General features: G+C 39.3%; 5 protein-coding genes across 6 annotated transcripts in view; 2 read left to right on the top strand and 3 right to left on the bottom strand.

Moving 5' to 3' along the window:
* The first annotated feature begins 21 nt into the window (after positions 1-21).
* Positions 22-1,591, top strand: LOC134180382 (uncharacterized). The gene is made up of 3 exons (XM_062647530.1): positions 22-201; positions 280-701; positions 1,022-1,591. The coding sequence occupies exons 1-3, from the start codon at positions 36-38 to the stop codon at positions 1,589-1,591; spliced, it is 1,158 nt and encodes a 385-aa protein (XP_062503514.1). The 5' UTR covers positions 22-35.
* LOC134180383 (methyl-CpG-binding domain protein 4-like) lies at positions 1,527-5,651 on the bottom strand. Of its 2 annotated transcripts, none has more exons than XM_062647531.1 (5): positions 5,513-5,651; positions 3,104-3,831; positions 2,463-2,612; positions 2,304-2,407; positions 1,527-1,704 (listed from the first exon to the last, which is right to left on the bottom strand). In XM_062647531.1, exons 1-5 carry the CDS (start codon positions 5,605-5,607, stop codon positions 1,636-1,638), a joined length of 1,146 nt encoding a protein of 381 aa, XP_062503515.1. In that variant the 5' UTR covers positions 5,608-5,651; the 3' UTR covers positions 1,527-1,635. The 2 variants fall into 2 exon arrangements, with proteins under 2 accessions (XP_062503515.1, XP_062503516.1); XM_062647532.1 differs by having other exon boundaries at positions 3,104-3,989; positions 5,513-5,641.
* Positions 5,652-5,868: 217 nt separating this feature from the next.
* Positions 5,869-12,213, bottom strand: LOC134179546 (eukaryotic translation initiation factor 2D-like). Its single transcript, XM_062646472.1, has 16 exons — positions 12,027-12,213; positions 11,751-11,962; positions 10,864-10,947; positions 10,705-10,804; positions 10,522-10,629; positions 10,036-10,428; positions 9,906-9,951; positions 9,377-9,480; positions 9,253-9,313; positions 7,853-7,923; positions 7,702-7,791; positions 7,302-7,394; positions 7,167-7,229; positions 6,277-6,425; positions 6,053-6,145; positions 5,869-5,994 (listed from the first exon to the last, which is right to left on the bottom strand). The coding sequence occupies exons 1-16, from the start codon at positions 12,167-12,169 to the stop codon at positions 5,924-5,926; spliced, it is 1,881 nt and encodes a 626-aa protein (XP_062502456.1). The 5' UTR covers positions 12,170-12,213; the 3' UTR covers positions 5,869-5,923.
* On the top strand, positions 12,158-13,005 carry LOC134179547 (protein FAM204A-like). The gene has a single exon (XM_062646474.1). The coding sequence runs from the start codon at positions 12,268-12,270 to the stop codon at positions 13,003-13,005; it is 738 nt and encodes a 245-aa protein (XP_062502458.1). The 5' UTR covers positions 12,158-12,267.
* A 13-nt stretch (positions 13,006-13,018) lies between these two features.
* The window catches only part of LOC134179549 (collagen alpha-1(XXIII) chain-like), a 5,178-nt gene continuing 3,026 nt past the window's right edge, over positions 13,019-15,170 (bottom strand). Inside the window, exons 5-9 of the mRNA XM_062646476.1 lie at positions 14,825-15,083; positions 14,724-14,758; positions 14,632-14,658; positions 14,482-14,573; positions 13,019-13,154 (exon numbers count right to left, since the gene is read on the bottom strand). Coding sequence (XP_062502460.1) covers positions 13,148-13,154; positions 14,482-14,573; positions 14,632-14,658; positions 14,724-14,758; positions 14,825-15,083 — 420 coding nt within the window. The 3' untranslated portion in view covers positions 13,019-13,147. The remainder of the gene's footprint in view (positions 13,155-14,481; positions 14,574-14,631; positions 14,659-14,723; positions 14,759-14,824; positions 15,084-15,170) is intronic.

The following is a 15,170-nucleotide window of genomic DNA, read 5'->3' as shown; positions in this document are numbered from 1 at the left end:
CTTACAGGTGTGACGGTCACGTGACGTATTTGATAATGTCGGTCGTGCAACGATTCGAATTTGCGACTGCAACGAAGATTGTGTTTGGAAGGGGAGTTGCATCTGAGCTGCCCAAGCTGTTGCAAACTGCAGATGCTCGTAAAGCGTTTGCTGTAGTTGGAAAAGCATCTCGTCACAAAGCAATTCTCGACAGCTTGCCGAGTATGCATGTCTTTATTGACTTGATGTTAGCTGACTTATTAATTTTAATTTCAATTTTTTCTTATTTTTTCTTTGTAGGTCACGTGACGTTCGAAGTCCACGGCGAGCCGACAGTCGATGTTGCTACTGAAGGCGTTCGTTTGGCATCGACTAGTGGTTGTGATGCAGTTGTTGCTATTGGCGGTGGCTCGGTGATCGACGTTGGTAAAGTGATTGCAGCTCTAGTGACAAATGGTGGAGAACCATTGGATTACATGGAGGTAGTGGGGCGTGGCCACACAGTGTCCAAACCCAGTTTGCCATTTATTGCAGTCCCTACAACTGCTGGCACAGGAGCTGAGGTGACGAAGAATTCTGTGCTTGCTTCTCCAGGGGATCGTGTTAAGGCTAGTATTAGGAGTTCTTACATGCTGCCTCGAGTGGCTGTGATTGATCCTCTCCTGACGGTTAGTGTTCCACCATCTGTAACTGCCAGTACTGGATTGGATGCGTTTACTCAGGTAACAGCGAAAGTGATTGGTGGTATTATTGTTAAGCACATCAAATGTCATGTGCATGTGCGCGCTCGCACACACACACACACACACACACACACACACACACACACACACACACACACACACACACACACACACACACACACACTCACACACACACAAGTTGAAACTTGTACAATGAGTTCAACAACATACATCCATGCGTATTCATTACAAGAATACGTATCTACTGGCCATGTACTTTGCACATGCAATGTAGTGTAGGTAGATATGACTCACAGAAATCTATTTGATGCCAGCAAGTGATATATTGTTTCTTGCAGTGTCTAGAACCATTTGTTTCGGTACTTTCCAATCCATTAACAGATGCCATTGCTAAGGAAGGACTGCGACATGGTGCTCAGTCACTCCAAACTGCATTTGAGTCGGGTGACAATCTTGATGCTCGAGAGGGCATGTGTCTCTGCAGTCTGATGGGTGGCCTGGCACTTGCAAATGCAAAATTAGGAGCAGTGCATGGCTTTGCAGGAGTGATTGGTGGTTGGTGCAAGGGAGCTCCTCATGGTGCTATCTGTGCTCGCTTGCTACCGTTCGTCATCACTGCAAATGTCCAAGCTCTAACTGAACGTTCACCAGACAGCCCACTGTTGGGAAAGTATTCCGAAGTGGCTCAGCTTATCACTGGACGTTCAGATGCAACAAGCCAGGATGCTGTCAAGTTTATACAGCGACTGTGCTCAGTGCTCAATGTACCACCTTTGTCTACATATGGTCTAAACGAAGATGATGTGCCTGCAATTGTTGAGAAGTCAGCAAAGAGTTCCAGTATGAAGGGCAACAGTATTGTATTATCCAAAGATGAACTCACTGGCATTCTACTGCAAGCACTGTAAATCATTAGAGATAAACTAATTTTATTAGCTTTGAGTCTTGTGAGTCAGTTTGCTGTTTCTTGTTGAGAAATCCAGCAATGGTATTGGTTCAGTTTATGGTCATCTGGTGTCACCTGCAGTACATCACATGTTACACAAACGTACCAATTATGCCAGAATTGAAAACATAAGAAATATCACAAAATGTTACAAAAGTTGTTTGAAGGCACACAAGTAAAGGGTACATGTGTGTAAACGTACATGTGTGTAAACGTACATCTGCTAAATGACATAGCTACACTGTAGGCAACCGGCTGCTAACTATGCAGCTATGAAACTACAGTTTGAGTCAATACTGTGTTTCACAAGGAACAAGATCAGACTAAAGAGGCTTCATGTTCTTTCATTAGCATTCGTGCTTAGCCAACTGATGCAACTACCTACTAGATTAAACTATCTGATGACATACACAGGCCTGTGCGTGTGCACTTTTGCATACACAGATGTGCACCGCCAACAGGCATGCTGCATATCTTGGCCATGTGTCCTCTGTAAATTTTATTTCTACTGTATCTGCAACTGACATCAGAGCACAAAGACTGCCACAAGACTAACTGCTATCCCAACAATCTGCCTACTAATTTGCTACAATTTTACCTATAAAAGTTTCATAAAGTAAAATATTAAAAATAAAAAGAAATGTAAAGCTCCTGCTTTAGAACAAAAAACTTACATCTTTCCACTCGCCGCAACAAAAAATTCGATAAGAATTATTCCCATATTTTCCAATCCCATGCAACTCAATAGGATACTCCCAATCCATATCAACGTACTCATCTACACAAACACATTTTTGCAATATAAATACAAACTTCCAGTAGAGAGTATTCACTTGAAAATTGAACAATGATCTCTGCTCGTTTCTGAAACAAACCTAGAGGCTGCAATAATCGAGCTATCGGTTCAGGATTTGATTTTCTTGTGACTTCAGCTGATGGATAACACTTGAAGAACTCCCACAAAATAGGAATAGCCTTGTCTCCTACAAAGACAAATTACAACTCATGATGACAGGGAACGACAATGACTCATCACCCAGTTTAGGCTGGAGAAAGTAAAAGTCCAAATGTGTTATACAATTACAGTTTCAAAATATAGAATGTATGCAGTTATTTTAATTTGTATGTCTAGTTATTTGGTGTTGCAGATATGGAAATGGTTAGTTTTCTGCTATTTAGAGTGTTACAGTCATACTTAAAATAGATGTGCTCATTAATTAAACAGATCAGCAGGCATAAACAGATAGACAAACAAACAAACAAATGCACAAAAACAAAAAATAAACAAAATAAACAAACAAATAAACAAACAAATAAACAAACCACACTGTAAAACTAAAATTAATTCCATTTGCTCTGCACTTCAAGTATACTCTATTGTACAAACACATCAAGACCACCAAAATGTCAAGTAAAACTACAGACAGTGAACATACAGACAGTGAACATACAAGCAATAGAACAGCTGACCTACCTGACGTTCGATGTAAGAATATGGTTGCTATTAGAAGTCTCCATGGGTCATGAAACAAAGATTCCTGAATAAGATTAAATGGAGACTTTGGTGGTACATAACACACAGACAAATGTCTTGGCCTCCTCATTTCATCATCAACCGCATACCCCAAGACAGGCTTCTGATAAAAGTATGGACTTGTTGTCAGTTTTCTCTTCACTCCACGAACTGATGAAGTACGTTTCAGGAGAGGCGTTCCAGGTGGTGTACCACATGCAGCCCCGTGCTCTTGAACGTCAGACTCGGTGACACTAGAGTCCATAAGTTCTTTACTCCCTATGTCGTTACTGCAACCATTTGCATCTTGATGTTGTTTACTGTTTGTGTTTACTGTCATTAACTTATCTTTTGGTCGCAAAAAATAATGTCGGATTTCATCCTGTTTCCCTCCTTTTTTCTCTTTACAATCTTTCATTTTCTGTTTGTTTTTAGTCTGATGCTTGACAATAACACTGCATGTTTGTTCAGTTACATCATTAGTACTCTTTCCCCTTTTGTGTTGAGACACATTTACTGAGTCCGTCATTCTTAGTGTTTCTGTTCTGCAGCTGTGACTTTCTGCTTTGCCATCTTTTTTTTGTCCAACGTTTCTGCTGAAATCAAACATCTCAACAGACAGTTTAGACCCGATCGCTTTCAAGTGTTTCTCCAATTGTCCTTGACCAACTAGTTTTCGACCCATAGGACTAAATAACAAACAAAACAACAACAAATTACAAGCCACTGTAAAAACCGAAAGTCAAGACATTCGCTGTAAATAAAATCTGAAATTTGCCAATTCCAAACGTATATTGAAAGCAATTCTTGATGTGATGGAGTCTTCTTCAAACTTCTACATTAATTGCTGTAAAAATTCAATACAATTGTTGTAACATGCATGTGCTGAATTAATACAGTGTACATGCAATACAGGGTTACGGGTTAGGATTAACCGTTAGGGTTAGGGTTAGGTCAGGGTGAGATATAAGGGTCAGCGTTAGGGTTAGAGTTATACCCCGTTTACACAAGCACACATCCCAGTATTCCAGCATGCGTTTACACGACACACTCAAGGAAGCCAAGGCGTGTCACTAACGTGCGTTAGTTACTTGAGCTTGACATAGCTCACGTTAGCTCACGTTTGCAATGGACAGAAGCCAAGCTGCTCGCGTTTCTCTCTCTAAGGCTTTACAACAATCATATCTAGAATGCGTAGGACATACAAGACGTCGTAGGTCTATCGCCAGACGACTGTTGCGCACATGCAGCAACGGAGTTCAAAAGCTAAACTTCTTGCTCATCTTGGTCGCTCCATAACTGGATAAGACACAGACTCTCCGTCTCGCTCCACACTATTTGTGCGCAGAAGTATGATGTGGCAGAAAGGGGTCTGGCCACGCGAGACTACAAATGAGCATGAGCAGCTCGTTTTCCAGCATGCTCTGCGTTTATGTTTACACAATGTACTTGACCCGAGCCAGCCCGGGCTGATGTGCATTGGCCTGGCTAGAAATACCGAGCCGAGCTGGCACGACTCGGCCTTCATTTACACATACCTTAGAAACCGAGCCAGCACGGGCTGGCCTGCTTACAAGTACTCGTGTAAATGGGATATAAGAGTCAGGGTTAGGGTGAGGGTGAGTTAGGGTTAGGGTTAGGGTTAGAATTAGGGTCAGGGTCAGAGTTAGGGTTAGAGCTAGGGTTAGGGTTAGGGTTAGAGTTAGAGTTGGGGTCAGGGTTAGGCCACACTGTTATATTTCTATGTTTCTAGTCACCCACGCGCGTATGTTTCACTCTGACTAGAAGAATAAAAACATCACGTGACTTGATTTTTAAAAGTACATTTTAGTTAGAATAGTAGTGCTCTGAAATAGCTAGCAAAGATGGTAAGGTGGCCTAGATTCTGAAAGAAAACGGCTGTGAAGCTCTCTAATTAGCTAATGATTGACTTGCAGGCGTACATTCTCATATTCACCCAAGACACGTGCACATACCAGAGATCAGTGTGATAGGAAATTATCAGGTTACTGCATAGAGTGTCAGAGAATGTTTGACTGCATGTTGGTGATACGCTGTACTGGGGCCACTTACAACCTGCTTACCGTGTTTCTTTGGACTTTTTCTTTTTTGGGGGGGGGGCTCCGCGCGCGTTGATTTCTGTGCAATACGATGACGAGAGAAACATAGAAAAATGGTGTGGCCTTAGATCAGATCTCCATTGCATTGCATGATCTAGTTGACATTTCTGCTGACAACATAAAATTGTTGTTCGTTTTTAGTTATTTAGTATATCAGTATTCATCAGTTATTTCTGTCTATTTATAATACAAGACCTACACAACTGTTTTAGATCGAGTAAGAATCAGTTTGTAGTAATTATAATCTAACCTTATCCAACACACTCTCGTCCTAGCCTTTCTGCCGTAGATCTTACTGGGAATCTTCTCTACCACTCGTTTCCAACCGCTGTTTGCGTCCGACATTGCACGAATTTTTACCGCGTGTTCGTGCGTGCACGATTGGAGCGTGGGAGCTCACGCTGTAGGCCTCGGAGTCCAAGCATCTCCCATAAATGTTTGAGTGCTTGTTTGTTTGCAACATTTCAAAATTGTGTATTCTTTGATTAATAAGCTCAGTCCTCCAGAGAGTGACGACATGAGCACAAATTATAAAGAACTAGATGGGTTATTGCTAGCCTTTACTAAAAAACAGCAGAGTGATATGATATAGACAATGCAATGAGATCGAGAGGTAATAATTAAATTGCTTCATCAAATTAACATATGAAGGCATGTATTTTCAAGTCCTCTTGCCAGATCGTACTTTAGGATCTAAACCGTCAATGTACTTCAGTGGTATCCCATATTGATCTACACCAAATGCAGTTACAAAGAAAAAGCAGAGAGAACGAACTGATGTACATGTTACCGATTAGAAGAGATGAAACAAGTCTAACAGCATCTCCTTGTATAAGAACTTCTTTATCGGGCAACTGTCCTTTCTTTGCTGGTAAATCTCCAACTACATAAACCCACCAGCCAGTAAAAACAAAATCAAAAGACAAACAAACTGACAAACACGAACTAACATGTCAGACAGACAGACAGACCAGGGAGTGTCGTGACTGCAAGACATATACACAACGCACTGACCTGTTGTGCTAGCAGCTGCCTTCTTTTGCATGTAATGTGCTACTTCAGATGGTGAAATTCCAAATGTCTCTAGTCCTTGAACAAGAGTAACAGTTTTGTTTCCAGTTCTCAAAGCTGTTGATATTGAAACGTGTTTCACGACCCCTTTCCTACACAATTCCAAAATGTATGCAAACAGACAAAACGTAGATGCGATCACCACACACACACACACACACACACACACACACACACACACACACACACACACACACACACACACACACACACACACACACTGGCTGTGCCTAGGATGATAGTATAGCTACAGACATGCAGTCAAGTCTAACTACTATTAATTAAGACTATTGCAGCCACCAGCAAATTGTATTTACAGGCAAAATTATGCATAAATAGCACCGGCACACTGCACCCCGATACCCTCCTCTCTCAACCTAAGGACTGATCCTGACAAAACCTACAATTGTTCAGCGTAAACTCAAAAGCAAACTATCAAGGCCTAGCTTGAAAGGTCTAAAGATCAAACTAGACTTGCACTACCAAATTTTAACACAATTCAATATTTGCAAAACTAAGATTCAAAACCACTACTATTGAGTATTAGCACATAACAATGCTTCTACCTGTGTTTACATGTAACTTTCAAATCAAGGAAAGTCAACATGGTGACTTAATAAAGTAAAAATTTACTATACTAGCAACTGTAAAGACTCTAACTAAACATAGACAGTAATCAGAACTGTTGTAATTGAAACATCAAAATGACTGCAAATACAACTTGTCTCTGAGTTAGTGGCAGTGAGTTCACAATAATTACATTTTCAAACGTCACATACCTATTATATAATTCAACGAATTGATCTACATTAGCGGCAAATGATACAGTTTACTTTATATGTGTTCCTTTCCCGTGTATTGAGACTCGATGGCATGGCAGCATCTTTTCAAAGAACCTAAGGGTGTGAGGCATGCCTTTAGATATTTGTGATACGTGACAATTGTATGACATTTAATTATTGCCTCACTTTTTCATCAGCTCATCCCATTTTAGTTCTGTAAAGGGTGCTGTACCTTTGGGAGAGAGCATGTGGCACAGAACAGGATCCAACACAACAACGCTGATCCAACAACATATTGTTACATGTCAATAACAAACAACAAGGTCTTGTTTATATAAATGCATACAACGGACAATGAAATAACGTAACACTTGCAGTAAATAGTTTTAACACGATTCACACAGACACACACACACACACACACACACACACACACACACACACACACACACAGTAATGCGTACACAATTTGAGCCAAATACATAACACAATCAACATACATGACAATAAACAATCCAACAAATTAGAGCCTAATAACGACAAATATAGACACATGCATAGGCAACTGCTAACATTGCATACTCACCTCTTATTTCTTTCACTTACAAGACCATTTCTTTTTACATACTCTGTTACTGCTTGTCTCACTTCACTCATGCTCATAATTGATCCTTTGCTGTGTTCACAAATCAGCAAAAATTAGTTGCCATGCATGCTGTAGACTATTTCTAGCTTACTTATATCCAAGCGGCTGTAATATCTTCAATGTTGTTGCAGATGGACTCCACAACTCCTCAATAACAGGAGCCTACACAGAAGTCTTGTGAATACAAATTAATAGCAATGATATACAAACTGTGACAATGTGAAAAATGAACAACATGCATAACTCAATCACAGTGATCAAATGTGAACAACATTCAGTAAAGCTAAACGTGATGCACATATGCATCTGAATACGTCAAATTTGTTTCTTTCATTTGCTACTGTTTTCTGCTTTCTGACAATATTTTCCCTGGTAGTACAAGATCACTGCACCATTACAGTTCTTTCTCCTGCACATTGTATGTGTATAGCAGTAATAGTGACTGCAAAACGACACTAACTCCATTACTGGCTGCTGTTCAAATGTTAACTTTGATATTAATTTCAAGTAATTTTAAAAGACTAGAATATTTGCTAGCTCTAAGAATAACTTGTACAGCTAACTGCTGTCATTTATCAAATTAATATGTAACACAAAAATAAACAAAAACTCATTAACAGACACACGATTGCAACTAGAATTCAGTGTTGTGTATTTAACATGGGCGGCCTGGGCTGCACAAGCTTTCTATTACATTGCATTTCGACCATGGATGTACATTGCATGTAAACTTTGCTTACATGCGTGCAATACCGCATTTAAACTCCATGGTAATGTATGGTTATCTTGTCACCCTACCGTACAATGCGCGTACACCAATGTTTACACGCATGCGATACCGTATTTACGCCACTTACATTCGTTTTCATGCGCTTACACGCGGTTGGACTAAATGTAAACTCGTGTAAATACAGCTTACATTCACAAATTACGTGTAAGCCACATGTAAGCTAGGGCGTGTACGTGATACATGCGACCTCATTACGCAGTGAATTAGTCGTTTGCAGTCACACCGTCTTACCGCTGTCTTATCCGAAACTTTATGACTATAATTTTAGAATTAAATTAACCTGTCGTTTTAAAAAATTGTGCAGTTGAACAGACTACTAACTTAACTGCAAAGCTAATCAAATAAGATGTGTTAAAAATTTAATCAAATTTAATTAATTAATCAAAGTTTAATCAAATAGCAGCTTTCAACTACTTAACCACATGAAACATGCCAGATCCCTATACATATGCATTGACCTTGGAGTCTAGCTATAGACAGCGCAGACAGAGACATTATATTAAAAGCCTCTGTATGATCATTACTCAGCTAAAGATTTCAATTGCAACCGCGCCCAACAGGTCAGGGGACGCAGTAGTCTATGGCTGTCCTGTGTCTGTCTTTCCCTCACAAAATCAAGCCCAAAAATAAGCATACAACATACTATTTATATATAAAGGAATAAACTACAACACAAATCTAGACTTTCTGAGGTCTCCAACCTTTGGTCCTGTAGCTGCAACTGGCTTTTCTTCTTGTTTTGGCACAGTAAAACTAGTTAACCTAAACAGAAATGCAGTACATTTGTTTGCATTTTCTTCTCACTGGTAAACAACATTGTCTTACATGTCGTGTTTCCACTCAATGGCTGTAATTACATCCACTCCCTTTGACTGTTGCTTTATAGTCACAACACCATTTGCTTGCATCTCAGCAAGAAACTTTGAAAACTAGAAAAACGTAAGCACTGTAATCACAAACACACTCAACCAACAAAATTTCAAATCAGCTGTTGCAATAGCAAAATGTACAAACAGAGTCATAAACACAACCGCTCAACAGCTGCCACAAGTTAGACCCAAACTAACAACAATGATATCAATCAAATAAATAGCCAGTATATGTTGAGAACCATCACGCAGTATACATACAAGTTATACATTTGATATCAATAATCTCAAAGTATTGTAGTACTTTTAGCACTTTGCTAGGTGGTATGGCATGATTAAAACCCATTGGAATCTATAAAATGACTCATAACTGCTTTGGCACTGATTAACCAACAAAAATTGAATCACAAATAGTTAGAACAGACACAGACATAAGTTCACTTTACAATTTGTACAGAACACATGTTAATATATGGTCACCACACCTTTTTATATTTTGTTTTCTTGACATCGAGATTTGCATCCGCTGAACTAGATTGTTATAATTGACCACACAAACAGTAAAATGTTAATTACCAAGTGCTTGTGTACTGTAATAAACTTTAAATATCTCACCAACATTGTTGCATAAATTCTGAGTACAATGTACTCGTCAGTAATGGTAAATCTGATTTGCGAACTTTAGTCCGCAAAGCACAGAGGAAACACCAAACAAATAATGAATCCATGTCATCAACAGCTGAACTAGAACTGGACTCTCCATCTTCTCCATCATTTGCTAATTCAACATCTTCAGTTTTGTCATTTGTTGTTGTTTCAAATTCTCCGTCTCTATCTTCGTGCTGGTCCAACTTCTCTTCTACTACGTTTTCTGTGTCATCGCACTGTCTTTTTGTTTCTACAATATCTGAGTCCAAGTTTGTCAAATCTGAACGTAATGTCATTGCTTCTACGTCCACATCAATGCCTTCTGGCATATTAGGCAATAACTCTTTCTTTCCCATCTCCCTATTAGATCATAAATATGTAATAGAAACACATGTTCTGTTATAGTTTGCTAATATTAGATATAAATTATTTTATTATTGAGCAACAGCTGACCACAGATAATCTTGGTAAACGTGCAGAATAGCTATACCCTTCCCTCTCATTCCATTTTTTGCAATGTCATCACTGCTCACAACAGTTACACCAACAGCAACAGCTGATCTAGACAACCATGATAATTATATTGTCAGCATATAAGCTAGCATACAGACAATTAAAGCTCTAAATGGTAGCAACCTGTTGCCTGCCAGACAAACAGCTGTGATTCTTCCTCTAGAAAACAAGCCCAACTCAGTTGGATCTGATGACTTCAGTACAACACCAGGAAGCATTAGATCTATTAGAATGAAACAATGCACAACAGAGAAGCATTCACATAGCATGAACACAACTTACCAGCACCATTCTGTAGTTTCTCCAATACAAGAGGCCATGTTGTAAAACAAGGCAATAACTGTGGATATTGCCATAAAGTGTAAACTAAACAAAACATAACTATACATGTATCTATGTTTGAGTTTAACAAGAAGACAGGTACATCAAACAGCTCACAGTCTACGATGTAATGTGATTTAAATAGACCAATATAAAACTGCATACATACATATTACAGTACACACAGACAAACAAAGACAGTTAATTAAACAAACTGAGAAAACACAGACTACATCACTTGTGTTACATTTGAGCTTCCTTGTTGAGCACTCTTTTTCTTCTTGCTATAGTATAATTAACTTAATTACTTAATTTAACATTATTTAATCAAAGAAAAAGTTGTTTATTAAATTAAAATGTTTCAAACCTTAGTAATATAATTGCTACTCAAATCAATTGTCTCCACATTCTGTTGAAATTAAGAAATTCAAGCCTTGAAAAATATAGTGATTTGATTTGATTTTATAGCTTAGTGTGTAGTTATGCTTTAGTCAAAATATATTTGATTGACAATACAAATAGAAAAGAAACAACAGACAAATAGACAACCTTTAATTAATTGACACAAATGAACAAACATGTATTGAAAAAGATATTCAGCACACACACACACACACACACACACACACACACACACACACACACACACACACACACACACACACACACACACACACACACGGCAAATGAAGCTGCCGTTAAACGGTAATGCCCCCAGTCAGATACACACACACACACACACACACACACACACACACACACACACACACACACACACACACACACACACACACACACACACACACACACACACACACACGCACGCACGCACGCACGCACACATTTACCAGTTGGAATGAGTTCGTCTTTCCATTGAAACAAAAGAGGATTCCCAAGACACGAATAGACAGACAGAACGTCTCCACAATGCGAACTCAACCGAATGAGATAAATATCTTGTTTGAGAGATATCATAGAATTAACCCATTCTAGTGATTCTGATGAATCTGAATGATCTGTCCGCCTGATCATCGCATGTACGTCAGAACGCAGTTTCCTTCTACCAACATACAACTAAACATTGCCTCTCTATTGCTTTAGAATTTATGTTACTCCTCACTCACTTGTCTGAATTTTTAAGAAGGGAGTTTGACTTTATTCGAAACGGTTTGCGAAACATTGCAATCGCTAGCCTTGCAGTTCCAACCTTCGGTTTGAAGCGGGAAGTCAAATATATCAAATAGAAATTATTTAAATGTGCTCTCATACTGCACACATGTGCGCGCGCATATTCATCGATTAATAAGTATTTCTCAGCAGTCTCTTTGTCTTCGTCTACTTAGCCAACGTGCGCTAACATCATTTATGTCTACACGTAATTTGAAATTGTGGGGTTTAGCAGAATTTGTTTCTTCAAGTGACAACGAATGTACGCAAGAAGCAGAGGAAGAGGATTGTAAGACGTTGGATAATGAGAACACATTTTCTGTGACTGGGGCTCCTGGAGGGGTGTCAGGGTCGGCTTGGGAAAAGTTTCGAGAACTTAGTGAAAGACGTGAGAAAGAGGCGACACATAGACCTAAGAGAAAAAGGCGACGGAAAAGCAATGCAATGAAGACATCAGATAATGAAAAACGTGAAAAGTGTTGCATTGTTGATCTTACAACTCATGAAGACAGTGCAGATGAGAATCAAAAAGGAAACGTGAAGAAAATGCATTGTACAGAAGCACAAGGAAAATTGCCTCATTTTGAAAGTCCTCGTTCAACAGATGAGACCGAGCAAAACTGGACAGAGGTGAAAAAGTACTTTGAGATCAACTCTCATTTGAATGGTGTTGATCCTGGCAGACATGCTTCTAAAACTGGACTAGAAAAATTGATTGACAAAGCAGTTGAATTAGGAGAATTTGAGCTAGCCGAGCAGTACAGTGAAGAGCTGGCTACGAGAGACTTTGCGGTTAAAGTTTCTAAAGCATTTGACTGTGTGAAGTACATCAAGCGAAAGAGTAAGGAGATTGAGAAAAGAGACAAGAAGAAGAAAAAGAAATTGCAGTGGGGATTTGATGGGAAACATCGTTGGGAAACAAAAAGTAACATGTGAATCTTGTTGAACAATAGCATGCAGAGCAATGCAATCTACAATAGTAAGCAGTGAGAAGCAGACTAGCTAATAATAGTTGAATCAAGTAACACTGGAAGACTTGTAATCAAGTCTCATTTTCACTTCGGTAACTGTCAGTCGATTAGATCCTGAAACAGAAACAGAAATGAAATCAATAAACTCATACTAAATATGAAAGTACAGATACAGGGAGTAGAAGTTTCATAGCTTTATTTATTTATTCATTTGAATGAAATTGGCACTTTCAATGCTAGTCGTTACCTAGCAGTTTACAGCCAAGCCAATATTTTTTTGCGTGCAAACACAATTGTTATTTCATAAACATTGTTTAGGACATGCAAACTGGTTGCCACCAATTGTAGATGGTATTGTGTTGTGCTGTAACGTAAGTAGAGCACGTTCTCTCTAGACTTACAGTGGTCATGTTTGTATTGTTTAATTAATTACTGCATTGGTCTATTTTTAAACCATTGCTTTGATCTTGCATTGCCAGCTTTTAGCTTTTGTCTTGAGGTAGTTTGTCTGACACATACTCATCTGATCATTTAGTTATGTAGATAGTTTTTGTTGTTGTTGGAATGACTTTAAAAAGTTTACAGTAGGGCACCACTTATCCGACGGGCTTGGGACCAAAAGGACGTCAGTTAACTGAAAATGTCGGACACATTTTGAAAAACGACTGCAGAATACTTAAAGAAGCTCAACATCTAATTGTACATGTAACAACTAATACAGTACAACTTTTTTGACTAGGGAGAACACTAATGGGAACTGTCAAGACTTAAAGTAACCACTAATCTTAGTCTGGATCAATGCTTTCGCTCTTCTTGCTGTTTTCATCAGCAGCCCATTCAGTAGGACCATTGTGCTTACTGAAACTTCAGGTTGTTCTTCCTGGTACTGAAGAACCGTTTCTAGAGCTTCACAGGCTTTACCATGCGACACACAATGGATTTGGCATCTCTGCTGCACGAACCATAAGTACATTGCTTTGTCTAACTCTGGGAGGTGTGACCTCCTGATAGCTCTTTGTTTCTTAGCGCAGTCGTCCTCGAGTTCAGTTTGAAAGGTTTCAGCTTATCTTCTGATTTGACGATATTGTAAACAGTGGGTCTTCCAATCCTGTATTCCTCCGAAACACTGGTCATGGTGCTGCCCTTACTAACCAGCTCACAGATTTCAAGTTTGTCTTCAATCGTTAAAATACAACTCTCTTCCTCTTTTGTGGTTTGCTAGCCATCATTTGACGACACATAGATCATGGATACAGTACTATACGCACAGGAATCGTATATCCTAGCGTGCACACAGCCTCGCAGTTCAGACAAGCCATGCACTGTCGGATAATCTGTGCTGTCGGATAACTGAGTGTCGGATAAGTGGTGTCCTACTGTATTAAGATTGGAGACTAGAAACAACTTGTCATAATAATAATGATTTGTGGGATGCTGTTACCTGTAATTTTTTAGGAGACTGTCAGCTTGTGCAGTCAGGTCTTGAACTGTCTTCTGTAGTTCAGTCAAATGAGCAATTAGATATTCATTTGCCTAATTAATAGTTTATGGAATACACAACACCACAATGGAATGCAGGTGAGTGACCTACTCTTGGGCCACGTTCACCTCGTGGACCCTACGAGTGGAAGAAACTGTTTGATAGAATTAGTTGCACTGAACGGTTATGCATTGTTTAATTACCTTATTCCCATCATTTCCGCGCTTTCCATTGTTTCCTAAAATGTCATTGTGGCTGAAATAATGTGAACTGGCTGTTTATTTGTGTGAAATTTGTATCATACCGTTCTCGCCTTTTGGACCCTTTGCTCCTCTTTGCCTCATTTCTCCCTTATGGCCAGGTATACCTTCTAAACCGATGTCTCCTACGCGTCCTGTTTGTCCTTTAGAGCCTTGCATGCCTCTACGACCTGTTGGCCCCGGAGGACCTTCGTCTCCTGCAGCTCCTTGTAGTCCTCTTTCTCCCTTTTGACCTCTCACAATCTCACCTGGTTCTCCCTTTGGACCTCTTTGACTTTCTCTTTGACTTTGAATCATATCAGCCTATACAAATAACGTAATTACCTACATTATAATATCTATTGCTCAACTGCAATTTGTCTCTTGTCTGTTATTATTCGTAGCATACAC

The sequence above is a fragment of the Corticium candelabrum genome, chromosome 5 (genome assembly GCF_963422355.1).
Source record: "Corticium candelabrum chromosome 5, ooCorCand1.1, whole genome shotgun sequence".
NCBI lineage: Eukaryota > Metazoa > Porifera > Homoscleromorpha > Homosclerophorida > Plakinidae > Corticium > Corticium candelabrum.
Note: the sequence above shows the minus strand (reverse complement) of the source record. Positions and strands in the feature narration are given on the sequence as shown.

Coding starts and splice junctions, on each gene's coding strand:
- LOC134180383 (XM_062647531.1), bottom strand. CDS start 5,607: ATGTCGGACGCAAACAGCGGTTGGAAACGAGTGGTAGAGAAGATTCCC. Junction 2,408..2,462: donor GATCATTGTTCAATTTTCAA/GTGAATACTCTC, acceptor GTGTTTGTGTAG/ATGAGTACGTTGATATGGAT. Junction 1,705..2,303: donor GTTGCGGCGAGTGGAAAGAT/GTAAGTTTTTTG, acceptor GATGTACTGCAG/GTGACACCAGATGACCATAA.
- LOC134180382 (XM_062647530.1), top strand. CDS start 36: ATGTCGGTCGTGCAACGATTCGAATTTGCGACTGCAACGAAGATTGTG. Junction 202..279: donor AATTCTCGACAGCTTGCCGA/GTATGCATGTCT, acceptor TTTTCTTTGTAG/GTCACGTGACGTTCGAAGTC. Junction 702..1,021: donor GATTGGATGCGTTTACTCAG/GTAACAGCGAAA, acceptor TGTTTCTTGCAG/TGTCTAGAACCATTTGTTTC.
- LOC134179547 (XM_062646474.1), top strand. CDS start 12,268: ATGTCTACACGTAATTTGAAATTGTGGGGTTTAGCAGAATTTGTTTCT.
- LOC134179546 (XM_062646472.1), bottom strand. CDS start 12,169: ATGAGAGCACATTTAAATAATTTCTATTTGATATATTTGACTTCCCGC. Junction 11,963..12,026: donor CTTCTTAAAAATTCAGACAA/GTGAGTGAGGAG, acceptor GTATGTTGGTAG/AAGGAAACTGCGTTCTGACG. Junction 10,948..11,750: donor AGACGAACTCATTCCAACTG/GTAAATGTGTGC, acceptor TGTTTTGTTTAG/TTTACACTTTATGGCAATAT.